Source organism: Lepisma saccharinum, chromosome 20 (assembly GCF_977018435.1).
Source record: "Lepisma saccharinum chromosome 20, izLepSacc3.1, whole genome shotgun sequence".
Classification (NCBI taxonomy): domain Eukaryota; kingdom Metazoa; phylum Arthropoda; class Insecta; order Zygentoma; family Lepismatidae; genus Lepisma; species Lepisma saccharinum.
The window spans coordinates 45,237,623-45,260,112 of NC_139248.1; the positions used below are offsets into that span (position 1 = coordinate 45,237,623).

Consider the following 22,490-nt stretch of genomic DNA (forward strand, 5'->3'; position numbering starts at 1 on the left):
GGGTATCCTACAACTAGAATCAAACCACAACCTCAATTTTCGAAGCTGTAGCCTCTTCATGTAAAACGATTGCGTCGTAAATATAGTGGATTTTGCTTAAATGTTTTGTGACATTCATACCACCTTTATTTCATTTGCTACAAAGGAGCGTTTTGGTGTGTTGTTTATAAAGAGGCGGGTGGGGATTATATTTCTAATGCACATTGAACAAATTGGTCTTAACTTATAATCATGCCGTATGAAGGAACGAACTCGTGGGGTAGTGGTTATCGCAATGGGTTGTCACTCTAATGGTCGTAGGTTCAAATCCCCACGGTGGCAAAAACTTTTCGTAAGCTTTATTCGTCCCCATTGTTACTATTTGAATTAGTCTTCTTTGAAATTAACAACGAAAGATTATACAATTAACTCTCTCTCTTTCAAAATGGTAAGATGAGGACAGGTTTCTTATTATAAGAATTGGTAATTTTAGTGGTCTCAACGCATCTAAAATAAAAAATACTAGATCGACGTTATTTTCCTACTGAATTCTAAGTCCACTTTATGCACAGATAGGCTAATCGGGACTGGACCTACAGTTTAAAGTGAGATACGTACCACTATGTGTCTCCACTTGTTATCCTGCACTGTACTTAAACAAACAGCTCCCCGCCCCCATTTCTAAAACAAATTTACAATAAATATGGTATTTGTAAGATAATCATTATTGATTTGATTGTTTTTATTACTGAACGTCAAATAAAACATTTTCTATAATCACCTCTTCGTCTCATCTCTCCCAATATCTTTCTGTTCCTCTCTTTTCTACCTTCGCCCCCCCCCCTCCCACACACATGTATCAAAATAAATATTTTCTTAGGTTTGTATGTGTATAAATAAACACTAAATACCCCCAAAAATACTATTTATTTTCTACTCTCTGTCACCCCTCTCTCACTCCCACAACCCCCTCATTATTATTGGCGTTCGCCAGACCATAGCGGTAATGTATCGACGTCTTGTAATCAGTGTGTCCTCTTCCGAGTTCCAGTCAGGTCGCATAATGTTTCACATTCCAATTTAAATGTATCTCAAGTCGTGATTAGCCTATGTGTGCAAAAAGTGATGTTAAAACGAACTCTTGACCTCAATCATGCAATTTGTGTATTTTCTTTCAGCTGTGGATCCCTCTTTTCGCGAAAAATAACGAATTAACCTAATCATTAACTCAATAAATAAAAATACATCTCTAAATTAATTAATGAAAACTGTCATTACACCCAAACCACTATTTTATCGTAAATGTAAATGAAATGTCATCTCACGTAGTGAAAACAATGTGAAAATTGTTCTAAGGAGTGATATATGATTGTCAAACACATACATGAATACATATATTAAGTTCGTGAACTATAATTGGGACAATTTAATACTAATTTGAAACGATTAAAGTCAATTAAAGCGACAAAGTAAACTTTTGCGCAATCTTTCTGCCGATTCGCATTATTGAAACAATATTTAACCAATGGGGACGTTATCTCATATTTGAAAATGCTGCATTGGTTGAACTTCCTGTGGACAAGACCGTGAGCACGCCTCCTGCTCCGCCGAATCAAACTTCACTCTGATTGGAGGATCGTATATTTCACAACACTTCCTTGTTTCAGAGCTACCAACATAATTTCGTAAGACGTTGGACTTAGAAAAATTCCATGCGACAGATTTTTTGAACATGACTGTACAAGGACAATGTTACATTACTGTGATAAAGACTAAACCTAAATCATTTGTCACATTGTAATTTCGATCCAATTGACTTTATTGAACGAAAGATAATAAACAAATTGAATCTTTTCATTGTCGTTAGTAAGATCTGTGACAATAACTTAAGAGTTTCATTGAAAAATAAAAAAGCAGATTAATATTTCCATTTTAACGTTCACTTGGGAAATAAACATTTGGAATATTTCCTTACACTGTGTTTTACATTCTGTTAAAGAAATCGTGAAGAATGTTAATAAATTATGACACAATAAACATTATCACTGATATAATAATCAAAGTTACGAACATTGAAACTTCACAAAGACAAAAAATAAAAAGCAGTTCATATGAAACAGTTTTAAAAATTTAATACATTTGTAGTTCATATTAACATAGCTAAGTAACAAAATGCTTTCTGTGTGAAAACATTTGTATTTGAAACATAAGTAATATATTCTTGGATAGTTTTACACACGAAAAGTTCTTGTTACACATCGCACCTTTGTATTTGAATGTACAACATATCTTCCATTAGCCTCCGATTAGCATAAAGAAGCATAAAGCGGGATAAAACAAGAATAAATGTACACATGTATCAACTTTGAGCCGTTGTATAGGTTTCTTTCATTAAGCACATTTTGAAACTGAAAATTTGTGTAAATAATATGAATAATTTATCGAATACTTGCATAAAATTTACACTAACAAATTGCTTTGGTAGACGTAATATTAACCAACGTTTGTAATTCAGGGTAAATTATTTGATATTTCTAAAAAAATGTAGACATGTTGTCCACATTTACGAGTATATTTGATCCCTATTCCGTACACATGACATGTTTACATCATGAACTATTACTCTTATTTATTTTTTAGTATAAAACATTTGTTACTTAACTTGTATCTTTTCGTAGTGACTGAATCAAATGGAATTGCCCTAAAAATTTCTCATTTTTAACATCTTGAAGAAATGTGAACGTTACTCTTACCTTTTTCATCATAATTGCCTCTGCAATTGAGCACACAACACTTATACACCATACCTCTTGCACATTTAAGCATATTTATACGTCATGTAAACTCGATTACAGTTCTTAAATTTGCATTACAATTCCATATTCACTAAAAAGGTCCAACATTGATTCCGAAGAAGCAAATCAAACATGGCGGCTATCTCGCTTCCAGTTGATGACGCTTAGTCACGTAACCGGAGCAAGCCATGAGGCTTTCAGATTGAGAAGGTAATGCTCTGGCTCCCCTTCCAGCTTTCTACCCGTCCTGTCTGGTGTCCCCCAGAGGAGTGTCTTAGGCCCACTTTTGTTCCTTCTTTACATGGATGATCTGCCCGACACACTGTCTTCTCTTCCCATAAATGTACTTCTCTTTGCCGATGACTGTAAACTCTTCAAAGAAATTTCATCTGAACGTGATTCACTAATCCTACAACAAGCTGTTACAGAACTACTTTTGTGGTGTCGCCAGTGGAAACTTGAATTGAATCCTCAGAAATGCTCCTTCCTCACCATTTCCTTAAAAAGGAACAAAGTGCTCCCTTTGTATACTCTCGATAACAGTCTCATCAAAAAGGTTTCCCCTCAAAAAGATCTTGCTGTTATCATCGACGAAAAGCTAAACTTCAATGAGTACATTACATATACTACTAAACGAGCCATGCGTCTCCTTGGCATACTGTATAGATTCCCTGAAATCCAAAACCAATCAACCATTAGCTTATTTTTCAAATCCTTTATGTCTCCCATTCTTGAATTCTGCTCTCCCATCTGGACTATGGCTTCTAAAACTAATCTTTCCAGGCTTGATTCTGTCCTCAGCATTTTCCTCGCCATTGCTCGTCATAGAATTCCTTCTCTCAGACACCTCCATAAAATAGATATTATGTCTATTTTGAACATCCAGTCACCACACACTCGTTACGAAATAGGAGACATGAAATTTTTGCATAAAATCATTTATGGCAAAATCAAAACCTTGTCAACCAATTTCATCTACGGCCAACCCGCAACATAAAGCTCTTTCACATGCCCTACTAGAGAGAGCTACTAGGCTCTCTCTCCTGCAGCGGTCCCTTTATATAGGCGCCCGACCCTGTGGCCGAGTGGTTAGCACATCGCGCTGCGACGCCTAGGGTCCCGGGTTCGAATCCCGGTCGGGCTTGGTTGTTTGTGAATGTCCATTCATCAATCTCATCATTTCATCACTCATCCCCATCTTCGCAAATTAGCCAAGAGGCACAAAACGCGAAGTAAAATAAACGAAATCAATCAATCAATCAACCTTTATATAGGCTCCCACACTTATATAATAACCTGCCTGTAAATGTTGATATTTTCTTGTCAGAACACAGTTTCCGACAATCACTAAGAATGTACATGTAACAATTTATTTTTTTCGTCTGCCATCTTGTATTGTTTTGTTGTTGTTATTTTTCTTTTTTTTCTTGTTGCTACAGTTTCAGTATAAAATGGTCTTTCAGTACTGTATCTGAAACTTTAAGTAAATAAAAAAAAGTTGGATTTTTAAAATCGAAAACAGCGCTAAGTCCATAACGAAACACGAATTAAGAGCAAATCATTGAACCTGCTCTTATCACGTGGTGCGTAGGAATTACAAATCGAATACTAAAAAATTACTCGATGTGTGAAAACGAGGATTTACATATTTTATGGGGATTATAGTATGATCTGGGGGAATGGACACCCCTGCGTTTGAGATTGGCTTCTTTTCAGAGCGACTCTTCTTCCTCCTCTTGCATAATGTTATAAGGGGTGAATAATAAAATTTCGCTCTTTTGTCCTATTCCTTTAAACATTGATTTTCTTTTTCTATATCTTCATATTGAAAGTGCCAATTAAATTTATCATACCTTATTAAGGACACAAACAAGGCACATGCTCACTTTTGGAAACGGAAATGTCCTGCTGCTTCCCTAACACTGACTTTCCCCAGGTTTTTTCATGATATCCTGATCCTGTTTTCCTTCTATACGTGCACATCGCGGTACGACGTCAGGGGTCCCGGGTTCGAATCCCTGCCTGTGCATGGATGTTTGTGAGTGTCCATTCATCAATTTCATCATATCATCAATCATCCCCATCTTCGCAAATTAGCCAAAAGTGGCACAAAAGGCGAAGTAAAATAAAGCAAATGAAATAAAAAGAATTAAATAAATCCTTCTATACGTGATGCCATGCAGAAAAAATCTGAAAACACTGGAATCTTTTTTCGTCCGGTATTGGGAAATAGGTTGTTTTCGGTTTAGGATCATGCGAGAAGTTTAAAATATGGCTAAATATTGTAACCTAAGAAATCTTTTCTTGATGTAAACACGGATGGCGTAGTGGTACAGTAGCACAGTCAACGCAGTGTAATAAACGACTACACGGTTTGATACCCAGTGGAGGCACATAGCGGATCTGATCCCACTTTAAGCCCGACCCTGTGGCCGAGTGGTTAACACATCGCGCTGCGACGCCAAGGGTCCCGGGTTCGAATCCTGTCGGGCTTGGTTGTTTGTGAATGTCCATTCATCAATTTCATAATTTCATCACTCATCCCCATCTTCGCAAATTAGCCAAAAGGCACAAAACGCGAAGTAAAATAAATTAAATCAATCAATCAATCAATGATCCCACTTTAACATGTAGGCCTAGCTCCTATTAGCCTTTCTGTACATAAAAATTAAGTTCATTGATGTAAGCACATGTGGAACAATAAGTTTGCATTAACTGCGTAATGCAATTAACAGATGTGGCTTACATCGACACAAATTCCTCCGCGATTTTAAGAACAAAGTTCAAGCGAAGGTAATCACTACATTCGGTTGTCTCCCTCTGCAATTGTATAAATGTAAGTTACTATGCTGTCCGGTAATGGGGCTATATGGGTGACTACCCCCAAGGTTTGGAAGACAGTCTATTTCGACTTGGAAATAGAAAATATTAACACCTTTTCAAATTTGTATACTATGGACTTGGTTGCCCTTTGAAAGCAGACCACTGAAGTAAGTTACAAGGGGGATATTTTGGTTTTTGGAATATTGCTGTGTTCAAGGTCAGCCATCTGAATTGACATTTTAATATCCATTACATTGCAATAAAAGTACATAGCAGTCACAAATAATAGAGCACATTTCAGAGGTGAATATTACAAGTACTAATAATAGTAAAACAATTTAGCCTAATCAATTGATATTTAACCTCTCCAATCAGGGTGATGGAACGCTATAGAATTGTTGGAGGCTTTGCAGGAACATGCCGAAGAAGTTCACACAGTATTAATATGCTAAATAGGATACCTCAAAAGTGCAAATAATGTAAGAAAAGCTTTTGTTGTAATTTGTTTGGAGTCTCTCATATTTTTTCCGCAGATTTCCCCAACTGCATCCCTTACGACACTTTAAGGTTTTCAATGTTCCAGTGTGTGGAGAACCCACGAGAGGCCCCAGGATCGTCGGAGGAGTCGAAGGAATAAAGAACGAGTTCCCTTGGCTGGTGATGATCAAAGGAAACGACACCTTGCTGTGCGGAGGATCAATCATCAGCGACAGATACATCCTCACCGCGGCGCATTGCAATGTGGATATGTACGTAATGTTCATAACTTCTTTGGATTAACAGATTTCTTTCGATATTTAGTATATTTATATTTATGGTATAATAGAAACAAAAAAGTACCAGTTACACGGCTGTAAATCATAATATAAGTTATTTTAGTGAAAGACCCTCAGAATGTAGCTCCAATGATTAGATTGATTACGTTAATTTTCAATCGCTTTTCTGCAGCTTTTTGCTAATGACGGAGATCAAGATGAGTGATGATATGATGAAAGTGATGAAGGGACACTCGCCAAGAACACCCATACCCAGACCAGGATTCGAACCCGGAATCCCTGGCTCCGCAATGCGCTGTGTCTCAGAGGTCGGATCACCTGATCTTCCTCAGAACTTAATATTGCATATATGGGTACAGTAAAATCATTTGGTAAAATACACACATGGAAAGAAACATGTAAACAATTGAACTTGAGTTAGTGATTCAACATAGGATTGGTGGCCCAGGGAACATACTCTACTTTCCCAGATCTGGATCTACCCCAGTGCAGTCTTCATGTACCCATCGTTCCATTTACACCAAAGGCACTATTTTCGTGAAACGTTTTAGAGGAAACTTTGCAATAGAGTTTTCCAATTCAACAGCTAATACAGTGATTTGGACTCGCCCAGTTGCACAGAACGTTTTACGGATTTACCATTGCTTTTGGCTCTCAGCTTTTTCTGCAAGGATGCTCGGTGGTTTTCTTTAGAAGACGCTCTGCTTTTATTGCTGGCAACTGGCAAAGGCGACAACGATTGTGTAATTCCTTTAATCAGAATCGCTTTATTCTCATTCAGAATCGTAGTTTGACCGAGATAAAATACTGTGAGATGAGATACTGAGACTTAGTTCATTCCATTGTCTTTTGGCATGATTATAATATTTACTAACTGAAACAGACAAAAACTAACTATTTCAATAGTTATTAGTTTGTCTGTTCTAGTTAGTAAGTATAATAACACAAAAGATTAATTATATACGTCAAACTATCATTAGCTATCTACTTTCGTAAATCGTGTGTGTAGCTACTATTTTTCTGCCTGTCAGTGGGTATCCTCTACGCACGTTTCGCATTTATCACTTTCAGATTCGACATTAGTATCGGCAAGGCTTTCAAACTCAGTGGTGGCTATATGGGTGTGCACTTCATCATCGCGTCCAGAAGAAGTGTTTTACAACCCCTCTCAAATACTCGTTCCGTTTTTGCGTCCATAATAATCCTAAATGTATTGGTAACCCAAGTTATGAACACCTTTTACTGAAAATGAGGCTGTGGGGGAGTTTTGTTTCATAAAAAATATTAATTTTTACAAATTTGAAATACCGCAGCGAATTTTCCGTCGATCACGAAAAGAGCGATGTTATTGTTTATACAGGGTGGGCACAAAGTCGCTTTCCCCAATCATTGATTTCTTCATTTATTGGGGAAAGCGACTTTGTGCCCACTCTGTAGATAATTCAACATTCGATAACCTGACAAAATCACTATAAACATAGAATTCCGATCTACAATATTTAATATTATTGTCGATTTGCAAAATATTTAGTAAAAACTTTCCCCCTCGCTCCGTTGAAAAATGTGAACAAGAATAATAATATTTGCATATATCAAATAAGCAGGATCGGGCGACTACCGAGGGCGTCAAACCGAGGCATCCTCCTTGATTAGAGCCAAATCCAAAGCGTGAGTTTATTTGTTAAGTCCACTTTATGCACAGAAATGCTAATAGGGACAGACGATATACAATTTAAATAGGGGTCCGAACCACTATGTGCCTCCACCGGCTGCGTGGCTATTTGTTTTAAAAAGAGCTGGATTTATTGTTGACAAGAATTAATTGAAGCTACTGCTGAATATCTTAATAAGTATATTGCAAAATCATCTAAGCTAAGGGTTTATTGTTGTTTTGATGTCATTATGTATGTATTAAATAAACACATACCTACCTACAATAAACGTGTTCTTTAACAGAATTTTAGTATTTTTGTTTTTTAAATAAGGCTATTGTTTTTCGTCATTAAAACAGTAAATATATAACATAGTTATGATTTATATTGGAGGAATGTGGAAAGTAGGGGCGCCAACATCTCGCCTGGGTAAAAATTTTATCTTGAGCCACTCCTGCAAACAAGGTAGCCGATCCAACGACCACATGCAGAAAATCAGTTGTAATCTATCTAGCAGTTGTTTATATCTAACGACCAACTGACCAAACTAACAAACTCAAGAGATATCAAGGGAATAAATAATAAATATTAAAGAAAATGACAATACTCACTCAGTCAACACTGCCCTTCTTCGCACTACAGTCGTTGCGCGATTTGTACGAGTAACTAACTTCCCTCCAAATATTCAACAACGTTAAATTTTCCTTTCATCATGCTCACTTTGCAGTGAAACAGGAACGAGCTTTTGGTAGTGTAACAATTTTGCCGCACAATGGAAACAGCTGACTGATCCACGTCTCCCCCCCCCCCCCCGAGCGGGTGGATAATTCGACTGCAGCGCCACAAGGACAGTTTGTTTTCACCAAGCAAAACAATGCTAGACATTGTTTAAAGCACGCGTTTCGCTTTCAGTTGTCCCCTCTCTCTCCTGTCTTCTTCCTTGCGCCTGCCATGCTCGGAACAGGGTGGGCGAAGATAGCATAGAAACGTCCCTTCTCAAAAAAAAAAAAAAAAAAAAAAAAAAAGGAATGGAATGGGATTGCGAGTTTAGCCCATAATACCATAATACTGCGAGCTGCAAACGAGCACACGGCGACTTGTGTGCGAGGTGAACGTATCTATCTCAGCGGCAGGCGCTGGTAAATCGAAGCCGATGGGGCGATGGGGTGTGGAAACGTTTGATGTTTTGAAGAAGATAGTGTCCAGTGAATAAGTATAATAAAAAATAATTGCATTACAGATTTGTTTGGGTGTTTACGTGCGAATTTGCGAAAAGGCAGAAGCCGCTACTGTCCAGACTACAATATGTTATGCAACTATGTCCCCGATTTTTCACAATGTGCAGGTAGTGCAGCTCTTCTTACCAACCGATCTATGAAATGTCGATACTCGTTATCTGTGCTGCTTAAACTCTACAAGAGCTACATAAAATAATGTGGCATTTGCAAGCTAGTGAGAGGTTTCGCTTCAAAAAAACATGCTTTGGAGTTTTTCCTTAGTGGAGAGAAATTTGACAGGGATAATGCAGTAGTAGTGTAAATCACGCAAATTTCTTTCTGTACGGGGCTACCCTCCGTCTAGGAATACCCCTGTCCCCTACTAAAAATGTGCCTGTCATACTCTACTTATATTAATTTTCTTCACATTAATTCCCTGTGGAGAAATTAAATGTTAATTTTAAGATTCGATTTTACTAAAGTTATAACATTCTCACCTATTGCATCAAATTCGACTTCGAAAGTGTACTAAACAACACTTAGATTCATGATGACGTTTATTATTAAAAGTCGCCACTACCATGACTCCTAATCATCTTGGGAGACTTTCCTTCTGAAATGATTTCTGTTGTTGGGAAAGCAAACTGTCATATGAAACTCTCTTTTAAAAATGCGATGCATTATCTTTGTTTTCTTGTGTGACATCTCAACCAAATAAGAGTAGGTGAAATTGCAGAAATATGATATGCATTTCACACAACATGAAACAAAAACTTCCATTAGATTCACACACATGTCAAGAACACGGGAGCACATACCAACATTGCAAATTGTAGCTTCACAACATAAAGGTAAAATAAAATGTAATTTTTGATTTGTTCTTCCTAGGTACAGCCAAGATGAGATGAAGATTGTCCTTGGCCAGTATGACAAATGCCGTTACGACAGACGAACCGCTGAGTTGTCAGTGGAGAAGATCATGCCACATCCAAACTACGATCCAGAAAATTATTTCTACTCAGACATAATGCTACTTAAAGTGAACATGAGAATCTCGTTTAATGACGTCATTAGGCCCATATGCCTACCAAATCACGGTGAGTCTTCTGACTCTCATAGGGCAGGACTGGGAAATTCTTTGGAGTAATTTCTCCTGGTTCAATACTGTCGCAGTAATATCAAATGTGCAAGAACCAAAACATTGTCAAAATCAAACCATTTAGGAATGTTAACAGTAACTCTTGAAAATATGTGACAATGTTAGCAAAGCAATCTACACCTGCCAGCACTGATAATATTCTTGAATTGACCTGTTTCGAATTATTATTATCAGTTACAAATTATTTAATATACAGAATTGGTATATTTACCATAATTTTGGAGTCTAATATGAATGGGAGTAGGTTGATGAAATAATAATGGCACAATATGTACAATCCACAGGTTTAGAGCACACATATTTCCTCCTCGATGTTGAAAATGTGTAATTATAAGGAAGAAACACTGCTGTCGCAAGTTTTGTGACACGAGGTGCAATACAGAGTTCTTCAAAATAATTAATCTGATTTCAAATTTGCTTAATTCTGTATCAGGGTTACACAAATTAACGCGGTTTTAAAGTGTCACTGCAATATGGAACTACTGTCGCTCTTACTTACCCGATGGTGCTGCAACACTTGCAGGGCCTTGGCCTCCATAATGGCCTTAGTCCATTCTTCTCTGTTTGCAGCCTTCTGTCTCCATCGCTTCACTCCCAGATGCCTTAGATCTGCCTCTGTGTCATCCAACCACCTCTTCCTGGGTCTTGCCTTCATTCTTCTACCTCCTGGTTTTCCGCAGAAAACTTTCTTCGCTGCTCTGCTCTCCTCCATCCTTCCCATGTGTCCGAGCCACTACAACCGTCTTATTTTAGTTTAAGTTACTAAGTCAGGTTTTCCATATAACCTCATTCGTATTCGCCATTCTCCATTCTGCATTACAGTTCCAAAAATCTTCCTCAGTACTTTTCTTTTCCAGGTGTTTGGTGCCGTCTCATATTTTTTGTCATGCACCAGCATTCTGCTCTGTAAAGTACTACTGGCCTTATGATTGTCTGATAGATCCTGATCTTGAGTTTGGGTGATATAATGATGACTTCAGTTGCTAATGTAATGCATAATAAAATCTGTTACCTGCTTCTATTCTAGCTTTATTTCTTGTTCACTTCTTTCCTTGATTCGTGATCCTATAGGTATTTAAATTCTGGCAGTCTCTCAAGAATTTTAATTTCTGTCGCTCTGGCTCGGCGAAATACAGTCTATGAAATACAAAGATGAGAGAAAATATTTCGACTTTTGTTCTTTTGACTCATGGATTACCAATTACTCCCCATTTTTAAATTTCAAAAATATAGTCGTCTTTAATCCGGATAATTATTTTTAATAATCCTGTATATACTTTGATTGAACTTTAATGTTGAATCTAAGTTAATAATAATCAACAAGTATGATGTAAGGGAGTACCAAAAGGAATAAATTATTAATGAAGAGTTCTTTTCTGCAGTTGTCGACCACACCGGGCGCCTGGGAACCGTGGCTGGTTGGGGAGTGACGTCGTACATGGGGGAACTGCCCTGCAGGATGCGAAAGGTGTCCATCCCCATCCTTTCGCGGGACGAGTGTGCTCACTCGGAATACGACAGCGCGGCTCTCCACGATGCCATGTTCTGTGCCGGATACCTCTCCGGTGGGAAGGACGCTTGCCAGGTAAGGAATGGCTAAGATATTGTACTTTCATCAGTACTCCCACTCATGCACTCCCATGACAAGACATCACACTGGTACATACCTACATGTGCGTCCGTGTGTGTGTGTGTACAGTGTCCCAAAATTAGTGTTTACACTATTGGAACGGTAATAACAGGAACGGTTATAACAGCAAGTATGAACTTTTATTGTTGTCGAATGCCTTAAAGTTATAAATGTTCAAAATGACCGCTATTGGCTGCAAAACATCGTCTGCAATGGTGAGCAGATCAACAACCAACAGATATGGTTTCCACGAGAAGAGATGCACAGGTAGAGTAAGGTGGGGTAAGACTGCGCGGCGGGTAGGACTGCGCACCGGTTTTTCGAGGTGAAAATCATACACAGTTGGCACCACTGCGCCACCGTAACTTCGTCCAAGATGGTAGCTAGCTCTGGACAGCGGTGAAGATACGTTTGAAATTCGTTGTGCTGAGAGAGGCAAGTGAAAAGATTTTGAGGGTGTTTGCTATTTATTTTGGTACTACGTGTTTTGAGTACTACGTCACTGTGAATGTATACAATATTACGATGTTTAAGGATAGAAGAAGCTGTGTTAATGCCGCGTCCACCTGTGTATTAGTTTCCATTGCTTTGTGCAATGGCTGGGCAGCATCACGTGATTTGTTCAGGAATGCAGCACGGGGCACGACTGCGCACGTGCGCAGTTTTACCCCACAAGTGTGTGGTTTGCAAGACCCAGCCATTAGATAGATCATTTTTTTGGTCGTTTTATTCATCTGAGTGTGATAAGTGGATGAGTAACCTTCCGGGTCGCCCAATCACAGTTTTCCAAGTGGCATCCATTTTTACAAAGGCATATGGGAAGGCAGCTACAGTTGGGAATGCCATGAAGGGCTTTGAAGTGACTGGATTATGCCCTTTCAATCAAGACATCTTCACTGAGGACGAGTTTCATCCCTCTACTGTGACAAATGTATCAGCTCTAACTCCAGGTGAGCAGTCCTCAACAAGTGGGGTTAACAATACTGGACTATCCACCAATGACGTGCCACAGCAGGCAAATGTGGCTCATGCATCAGCTGAAACTCCAGGTGAGCAGCCTTCAACAAGTGGAGTTAACAATACTGGATCATACGGGCACATTTCCGTTAACCAGATATCACCACTTCCACGTGCAGACCATATTCAGCATAACCGACGAAAGGGAAGGCAGCCTCAGGTGTTAACTGGATCTCCATTCAAAGTCAACTTGGAAGCCTCGTTGGCTGAGAAGAGTAAGAAGAAAGTTCAGGGGAAACAGAAACGGAACATCGTTGTTGAAGAAGATGTAGCAAGCAGAAAACGCCAGAAGAAAGAGTACAATTGCCCAGGTTGTAATGAGAAGTACAGCGATCCTCCAGTAGAGGATTGGATCCAGTGTTCTACATGTGACGAGTGGTGGCATGAAAATTGCACCTCGTATGAAACAGGAACCTTTATTTGTGATTTGTGTTAGCGATTCCTAACCCACGTGCAGGACGGGGTTCACTGTGCCTACTGTGAGAATGACACGAGAAATGTATCCCATATGATAGAAGAACTTTTTAAGGTGTTTTTTTATATACAAATGTGACTCTGTGTAGAAAGTGCGCATTCTTACCCGAACTTGATCGCAGTCTTACCCCGCAATGCGGGTAAGACTACGCATTTGCATGGTCACAGTTTTGTAATTGTTTCATGCAGAAATATTGTTCATTCAGCTTTCGGAAATTTACTGTTAGTTAGCAAAGGATAGTGCAATGTGTATTGCTTTTTTCATATGTATCTGTAGTTTCATAGCTTGAATAAAAAAAATATGAACTCAAACTGCGCAGTCTTGCCCCACCTTACTCTAGTCTCAATTGCATATTCGTGGCTTTTTGGAACTAAAAACAACAGAATGCCTACACGTGCTCACACCCATTCAATATAGGCGTTGCAGTTTCAAATACAAAAGTCCAATCAAGCCATAATTAATAGTTTTTCTGTTATTAATGTTCGAAAAGTGTATTTTGGGACACACTGTATTTATGAATGTGTGCTATGCGTTTATATTAACATCGTTTATTTACCTTATAAGATGAAACAAGGAAATCTGATAATTGTGGCTGTTGGTGTTGCATCAAAGGATCTGCAGGAGGATTTGAGCTTTCGAATCCATGAAGCCTTGAACCGTTTGTTTCGTTAAACTAAAACTGTAAAAGTAAATGCATCATCTGAAACAAAAAAATAATAATCATAATCTCATATGTTCAGATCAAATGTTGAGGTTCATCATCCAGGGAGATGAAGGAGGGTAAGAAGCATCAATTGACGCATTAAAGAACAGATCGAACAGATCAAGTCACTTGCAACATATGATGCACTTCGACATTTCAAACAAAATACAAATATGCATCAAACTGTAGACATGATTTGATGCATTTAGCTTTCTGAATGTGCGACCACAGTAAACGAGTTATATAACATCAACAAAACTTTAGTAACATTAGTCTGAGAATAAAAGTCTGTGGTCTAACTTCTCCCAAATTGGCCATGATACCAGAATACTCTCAATTGCGATGAGAATCGGTAATAAAATGGCTGTGCTGAACCTTCTCAGAACGTCTTGTAACACAACGTCTTCGACATATCCTTTATCAAGATTTATTGAAACATTGTTGCTATTGAATTAAACAGATTTATATAATTCCTCAATTAGTAACTATCGTTGTTTAAAATTTACTACATGTAAAAAAATTCTCTCTCTCAGCCTAATATGAACTAGACATCTAATGATAGTTGGATACACGTACACATATACATAATTAGAAATAAAGAAGGGCGTTTCTCTTTCTGGCAATTTTGGGAACTGGATGTGCCTTCTCGAAGTTGGCATCCGCAAGAGCATATGGTGTTGTCGATATTACAAATTGGAGTTGAAGGTAGGTGCGAGCAAAGGCAAAGGGATTCCAAAGTTCGCATTAAACATCTAGAAACGCCAAGTCAGTATGTTAAAACATATACAATATGTAATAGGGGCAGTGGCGGCTGAAGGTCTGGCTCTGTGAATCTGCACTTCAGCCTTGAGTCCAAAATAAGTGTTATCACCTCTCTCAATTACTCACACCCATATTTGCGTACATCTTAATGTCCACGTATTGGCAAATTATGACGACCTTTCTCTGATAATGAGACTATGGAAGAGTTTAATTTCATGATTTTTTAAATATATTTTTTTTTACAAATTTGAAATGCCTCGGTAATGTTACCGTCGATCACAAGAAGAGAGATGTTATTGTGCTATAGATACTTCAGCATGCAATAAATAACCTTACAAAATCACTCGAAACATAGAAATACATATTTACAATAACAATGTTATTGTCGATTTGCAAAATATTTAATAAAACTTTCTTCGCTCGCTCAGCAGATGATAGTTACCAATAATAAGAATAGCATTTGCATACATTAAAACATTAAAACAAGGTAGCCGATCCGACTACCACATGAAAAAAGCAATTGTAATCTATCTAGAAGTTGTCTATTTCTAATGACCGTGTAACGAGTGCATTCACGGTCCCTGAAATGACGTGTCATTCATACCCCGGCACGGCGCCAAACGTCGTTATGTGTACGGGAAACCGGTCGTGACTCTTACGGTCCAGGTTTTCAAGTTCGGTACTGAGACGGTCGTTTATTGTCGTACTATTGCGCGGCGGAGATAAATACCTTGAAATGTTACACTGTTTTGTTTACCTTTGATATGTAGATTCGAACAATCATAACACACTAATAGCATAATATCCAATACCTGAAAAACATCAAATAACAACACTGACGAACGGTAAAAAGTTAATATATATTGTAACAACAAAAAAATATTGCAATCAACAACTGTTTACATAGCCTCCTCAAACTCTCACTAATTCACTCTATCTCTCTTTCACACATCTGAGGTATTTTTACATGTGAAGTATAGATACAAATCATGGATCTCATTAACATATCATTCCTTTTTAGTTTTAAACCTTTATGTGAATTTAGGGTATTTGCCTGCCAGCTCCTGTGCTCTTTTAAATTAATTTATGTGCCAGCCCTTGGAAAGCGGGTATCTAAGGCAATTGGGTCGGCGTGGTTAAATTTTTCGTTCGAATGAACGTATGCATCCAGTCGTAAGCACGACACTTAACAAGTTTCTCGGACGGGGGTAATACACGTAAGCCTCTCTCGTCCAATGAGAACAACTACACCATTACATAGTGATGCAAAACTTAATCGGCTCCAGCTGCCGGAATACACAAATCAATCGTCGGCGCGAGCAAAAAATTACATTAATAACAACTATGCAACAAATAATACTACTTCACGTGCACGACCTTGCAATAAAAAAAAATACGCTTTCCACAATTAAAAAGGACTCATCAGTCAAGTATTGACAAGTTAAATGGCGCGACGGGGCGGTCGGTTACACAAAAAATGGAGCACACTTTGACAATTTATACTAAATAATAAAGTAATGAAATGGAGCTTCTAACCCTGAATGCAGGCAATTAAATCAGAACATCTGAACCTGCAATGACCCTTTTGTTTATAACAATACCAAAAAATTAACAGACACGGAAGTTAGGTTCGGGGTTCCTGAGTCACTTTGCAAATAAGTAGACTTCGGCGTTAACAGTACGGTGTTGATACTAACAATGCACGTTTACTTGGAAATAGACCCTCTGAAGAATACTCTACCGGACTCTGCTACATTGCGTGGTCATTCATCTCTCCTGGACGCGGGACTTGCACACGGCTCCTTTGTGACGAAATTGTTCTCCGAGGTCGATCGCGACGAAGAATGATTGCGACGATATGGTGTACTTGCACCTCCTCAGTACTTCGGGCGTTCCTCTTGTCACTAGCGTCCGATGTACGTGGTCAAGCGCCGGTCCGGTATCTCTCTAGTGTCGGGCATCAATTGGACGTCGATCTGGAATCATCTCTCTCTGGTAACGGGCTTCGATTGGGCGTCGATCTGGAGTGGTCCTTCTCTCTCTCTCTCTCTCTCTCTCTCTCTCTCTCTCTCTCTCTCTGGTAACGGGCTTCGGTTGGAACGTCGATCTGGGAACGTCCTTCGGGCATTGGGCAGTGTTTGGCGTTGGCTGGCTGGCTTCATCGGAAGATGGCGATGCATCGTTGCGGGGTCAGGGAAGTCGACGGACTCCCTTCTCTACCTCCTTTTGTCGCCCATGATTATGTAGTCCACGCTTGGCAAAAACAAATCACCGCGTAAAACTTCACCAAAATAAGGCGCACAGAGGTAACTCTCTATCTGCAATTCGCTCCCGGTACGTAAGAAAACAAAGTCCACGGACACAAAACAATAATCACGCGAGAGTGTAGCGCGGAATTTCGAACAGAAAAGGCAAGAAAATTTCCCTCGAGTGAATATGGCAGCGGCCCAGAATAACAATTATAGACGGGGACGATACCACATCGAGAACCACCGAGCAATTTTGGACGCCGAGGGGCGGAACAACCGCAACAAACAGAGCTTCCGTTCTGACCGTGACCAAAGAGGGAGAAGCCCGAGGTGGCAACAGCGTAACAGAGGCGACACCGACCGGGAGGATGGTAGAAACCAGGCTGTAAACCTAGTTAGAACAACCTGTGGCCCGCAGAACAGCAGTAGTTCCACAAACTGGCAGGAAGCGACAACAAGTCGGGACTTAAACCCTATAGCTCCGGCTTATCAGCCCGAATCGAGAATGCAGAATAATTCCACAAATATGTCGGGAAACTAACGTTTTCCAAAGACAGACAGGCTCGTGTCTTGGAAGGAATTAAAGGAAATCAGGTCCTAGAGCCCACTTTCTCAACTGAGGAGATGAACAAAATTACAAATATAGAAATTAGAGATTGCTGGTTCGTCAACGAAGCGTCGGGTGACGAGGAGGAGACTGAGATGGCAACACTGGCTAGTAAGAAGCTATGGCCCGCAGTAACGCCCCAGCTGGAGCTGAAAATTGGTGAACACCGTATTAATGCCATATTAGACACAGGATGCGAACTGAATCTGTGTGCTGCAGAGTTTTGGAAATTAATTTCAAAGGATATCAATAGTCCACAATTGCGACGCTGCAAAGATATTCGTTTAGTCGACTTTTCTGGAAAAGTCAGGGAAAAACCAGTAGGACATGTTATTATTGGGGCAAAATTAGGGAAAATTGATACCCTCATCGACGTCCACGTATTAAAGAATCTGAACGTCGATCTTATCCTAGGTATGGATTTTCAAGCACAGTATGGAGCTTCCTTAGATATACGTAAGGGGGAAGTGTGCTTAAGGAACGAGGAAGCCCAAGAAGTGGCGGAATTTACCAATTATAAACACAAACTTTCAGAGGAGGAAAATTGTTTTGTTATTTTCGCTGAGGAGAGCCAAGAATGCCCTAAATTAAGTGTGGAAGAAAAAATTGATAAACTGGTATGTAATTTGAATGAAAGTTGCAGTGACGTCGGAATATGTTTTAAGAATATCCTATTAGACCATGCAGAAGTAAACGAGGAGAGAATATTATCCACCAGCACGTACATAACATCAAAAAATGGAACTGTTCTCAAGAAAGAAAAGATGTGGCTTCAACGACTTGAAAAAACCTAGAGTACTGACCGCGACGATACTGAACATCGAAAGAGCCTCTAAACTTGTAAATTATTCCGCATACTAGTGTAAATAATTTAACACAATTATGATATTATTATTATTAAAAAAAACTGAGACTTACATATATTTATATATATATATATATCAATATCTGAGAGCCCGACCCTGTGGCCGAGTGGTTAGCACATCGCGCTGCGACGCCAAGGGTCCCGGGTTCGAATCCCGGTCGGGCTTGGTTGTTTGTGAATGTCCATTCATCAATTTCATCATTTCATCACTCATCCCCATCTTCGCAAATTAGCCAAGAGGCACAAAACGCGAAGTAAAATAAACTAAATCAAATCAAATCAAAAAATCAATATCTGAGCATATATCATGTTATGTTAATGCCAATATAATATTAATAACGTATTATTTATATTCTTATTACCCAGAATAGATATTATTTAGTGAAGAAACATGTATTTAAAAGGGTTTGAATTGATGATAAGAAATAGTTTATGTAGTAAGTCAATAATTCTGAACTATATCTCAAAGAGTGAATTTTCATTATAACTTGGAGTGTGAATATAGTAGGTTTACATATGTATATGTATACATAATAGGATAAATATCCTAAGTGTTAGCAAGGTGTTTGTTTAAATGATCAATGTTACAGAGTCAAGAACTGCAAATGAATGTTGAGCAATCCTGCAATTTTATGTTTGGTTAATGTTAAATGTAATAGTGTAAATTAATTGAAAATTGCAATTTAGTCTTTAGAGAAAGAAAACTATATATTCCAGGGTTCGAGTCCCTATTCGAGCGCCTGTGTGTAATAATTAGGCAAGATTTAACGTTAATTATTAATTGGGTTTTGATGAATTTCTCCTTCGCGTATAATCTTAAGCTAGAAAAAATTCATGTGTCAGGAGAGGGGAATGTTATAACGATCAAATCTTGCTAACTATCAGGTAAATAGATTAATCGCCGTAATAAGCAATAACAAGCATTGGATGGTGGCTGTTCACCGAGATTTGGACTGCGGAGTACGGAGGACAAGCCGGTTTCCCGAGCGAAGAGGCCGATCCTCGGGTAAAAAAAAAACGACTAAAATTACAACTTTGGAACCAATGATCGGATTCGATTGAAATTTAAGACAGCCCAGTATCAGATTCGGATCGGCAAAATCACAAAAGCACAATTTGATAGGAGGTTATTTAACGGAGATATTAAAGGTTAAACAGCGAGAGTTGATAACAATAACTACAGACTCCCAGGCGCTCTCTTCGGAGCAACCGTGCAGGATACAATGGGTCCGGTGGAAGGGTAGCCTCCCTTCGAGGAGCCGCTGGAGAAGGGTCAAGGAACTCAAGTTACGCGGGCGAAGATAGCAGGATAAGATGCCACGATTTGAGGACGAGTTAACAAGGCTTAGACAGAGAAGGTACTTAACGAACATTTTGAATACCAGATAAATAGACAAGCGGAGAAGCAGAAGAGACAGTTTTTCTTTGACAGTTTATCGTGGACAACCTCTCGGGAACCACCCGCGTAAAAGTAACCGCCTCGTGTGTTTGACCGATCAGTGTTGTATATAGTTCGCCCGGGATTGTTTACTAACACGATGGAGTAGAGACAGCGAAAGGACCCGCTGGGGGGCGTTCGACCGACCCTTGCCTCCCTTGAAGATGCTGAGATCCAACCTTATCGCCCGGAAGCCATCTATTCATCATGGCGCCGAGTATCTACATCTCCAGCACGATTACTTCAATCAGAGCCGACAAAGGTAAGCTGTGAGTGGAGGGTGAAAATGGATAACCTTCGTTCGCCCCGTCGTAACATCCAATGAACTCGCATATTACGTAAAAATTACCAAGTGACATTGCTTATTACGGTGATTAAATCGTACCAACGATAATTTTATCATGTAAAACCGTACAACTTCCAGTTATTCATTTAGCCAAAGTACTTAACATTCAGATTGTACGACGCTATAAATTGTCAATATAATTATATAACAGTGATCCAAGTTAACCTAAAAAGTAACAATATAAAGATTAACATTAAATTATAACAGCATAAAGGAGTAGTGTTTTTCGTCCAGGTATAAGCTCCTACCGGAACATAGTTTTCCCGGAAACGGAAAAGTAAATGTAAAATTAAGAAAAAATTTAATGAATGTTACTATCTTTAAACGTCACGCCGAGCTACATTTGTATTAATTAATCATGTCTTTTGGAATGCCGCAGTATATGTGAGAGAGAGAATGTATGTAAGAATGAACGGGGAATTAATGTAAGTGTTTATGCATGTGCTCTTATATAGCAATTACATCATATATAGAACAAACCCTGTGGTGTGTAATTTGTTCTACCCTTTGCAATCTCTTGGGCTCCAACTGATGGCACTTACCCTGGCACAAAAGGTAAATATGTTATTAATGATTGACTTTTGTTTATTTGTTTAATTGTTTCTTGTTGGTTTGCATTACCCGTGTAATGTAGAGCCAGAAGGTCGTCAGGCACATTAAATAAGGTAGACGTCGTTACAAAATGTTTTGGAGTTTGCACCGCGAAATGAACAACTTCGGGGTATAGTGGCCAAGAACTCCTTAGCTGTCAGTTTTATGCAAGACGCACAGCAATTGTGTTCAACGCGTTCGATGAACGAGAGAGCCAGTGTTACCAACTATCTAATAAAGTTATCAAACGTGAAAGTAGTCACGTCAAAGTAAATTGTGTGGATATACTCGAACGCAAAACAAAGTGTTTTTTGCGAATAAATACGCGTGTGTATTTATTTTAAAGCATAATTTGAAATTATCGTTGACAACATTTGTATCCTTTTGGAGAGCTTATGAAACGAGAACGTTTTTTCCGTAATTTTTACGCTGTGTTACCATTTTTTTGAGTAATCCTCTTCGATTTAAACGATAATTTCCAAATTTCTTCATGACGTGTGCTCCAATGACTGTTTCTTTCTGTGGGCAGCCTATCGGAATTTTGGGCATGATTTCTTTTTCCCAGTAGTCACTCATATGTCAGCTGTTAGCAACGTGTCAATTGAGTGCCCAGGGTGTAGTAGTTTTTTTTCACAATTAGTAGTTTTTTGGTCGCAAGTCGGAATATGTCACGAAAATCTACAAACTGCAATAACTCGAAACCCATTGATTTCCGACCCCCGGTGCATAGGGTCAAATTTGTTGCAAATGAGCTCTAGTATTACTCCTCTCCAGGAATAGGTCGAATTACCAATCACCCTGTATATAAAAATGGATGTACGTGTGTGTGTGTGTGTGTGCGTGAGGGTGTGTGTGTGGGTGTGTATATGTGTTTGTTCCGGCATAACTCTCGAACGCATGGAGTAATTTCAACCAAACTTGGTTCACGTATCATTTGCAAACTGGAAAGAATATTTTTCGGGTAAGACACCCCTGGTACCCCTAGGGGTGGGGTGGGAAGGTGTGGCATGTAAAAATAATCGAGAACGACCTATATTGAATTCCGCACAAACACACATCCGTGATTCTATGCAATGCCGCACAACGATAGTGTTTCTCGGGTTGTCTAACATTCAGGCTGTGTTGCGAATGGAATCCATAGTTTTCGTGACACTCGCAATGCCGTTCAACTTCAAGTTCATCGCCTATCGGTATCGGGGTGAGAGGGGGTGAAAAATAAAATGCCACAAATTACCTAGATTATTGACGAATCCGTAGTTTTCGGAATCGCTAAGCTAATTGGTGACATTCACGATCACATTTAAAATTAGTTAGATTTTACACTATAGTTAGAATTCATCATTTTCCTGTCTAATACAAGATTGGGATAAATAAATACCCGGGCAACGCCGAGTAATGAGCTAGTA

The 22,490-nt window shown here is 39.0% G+C and overlaps 1 protein-coding gene across 1 annotated transcript in view; it reads left to right on the plus strand.

Moving 5' to 3' along the window:
• LOC146003451 (trypsin-1-like) overlaps nt 1-22,490 on the plus strand; it is a 44,373-nt gene that overhangs the window by 17,578 nt on the left and 4,305 nt on the right. Inside the window, exons 3-5 of the mRNA XM_083141736.1 lie at nt 6,181-6,346; nt 10,131-10,339; nt 11,784-11,986. Coding sequence (XP_082997862.1) covers nt 6,181-6,346; nt 10,131-10,339; nt 11,784-11,986 — 578 coding nt within the window. The remainder of the gene's footprint in view (nt 1-6,180; nt 6,347-10,130; nt 10,340-11,783; nt 11,987-22,490) is intronic.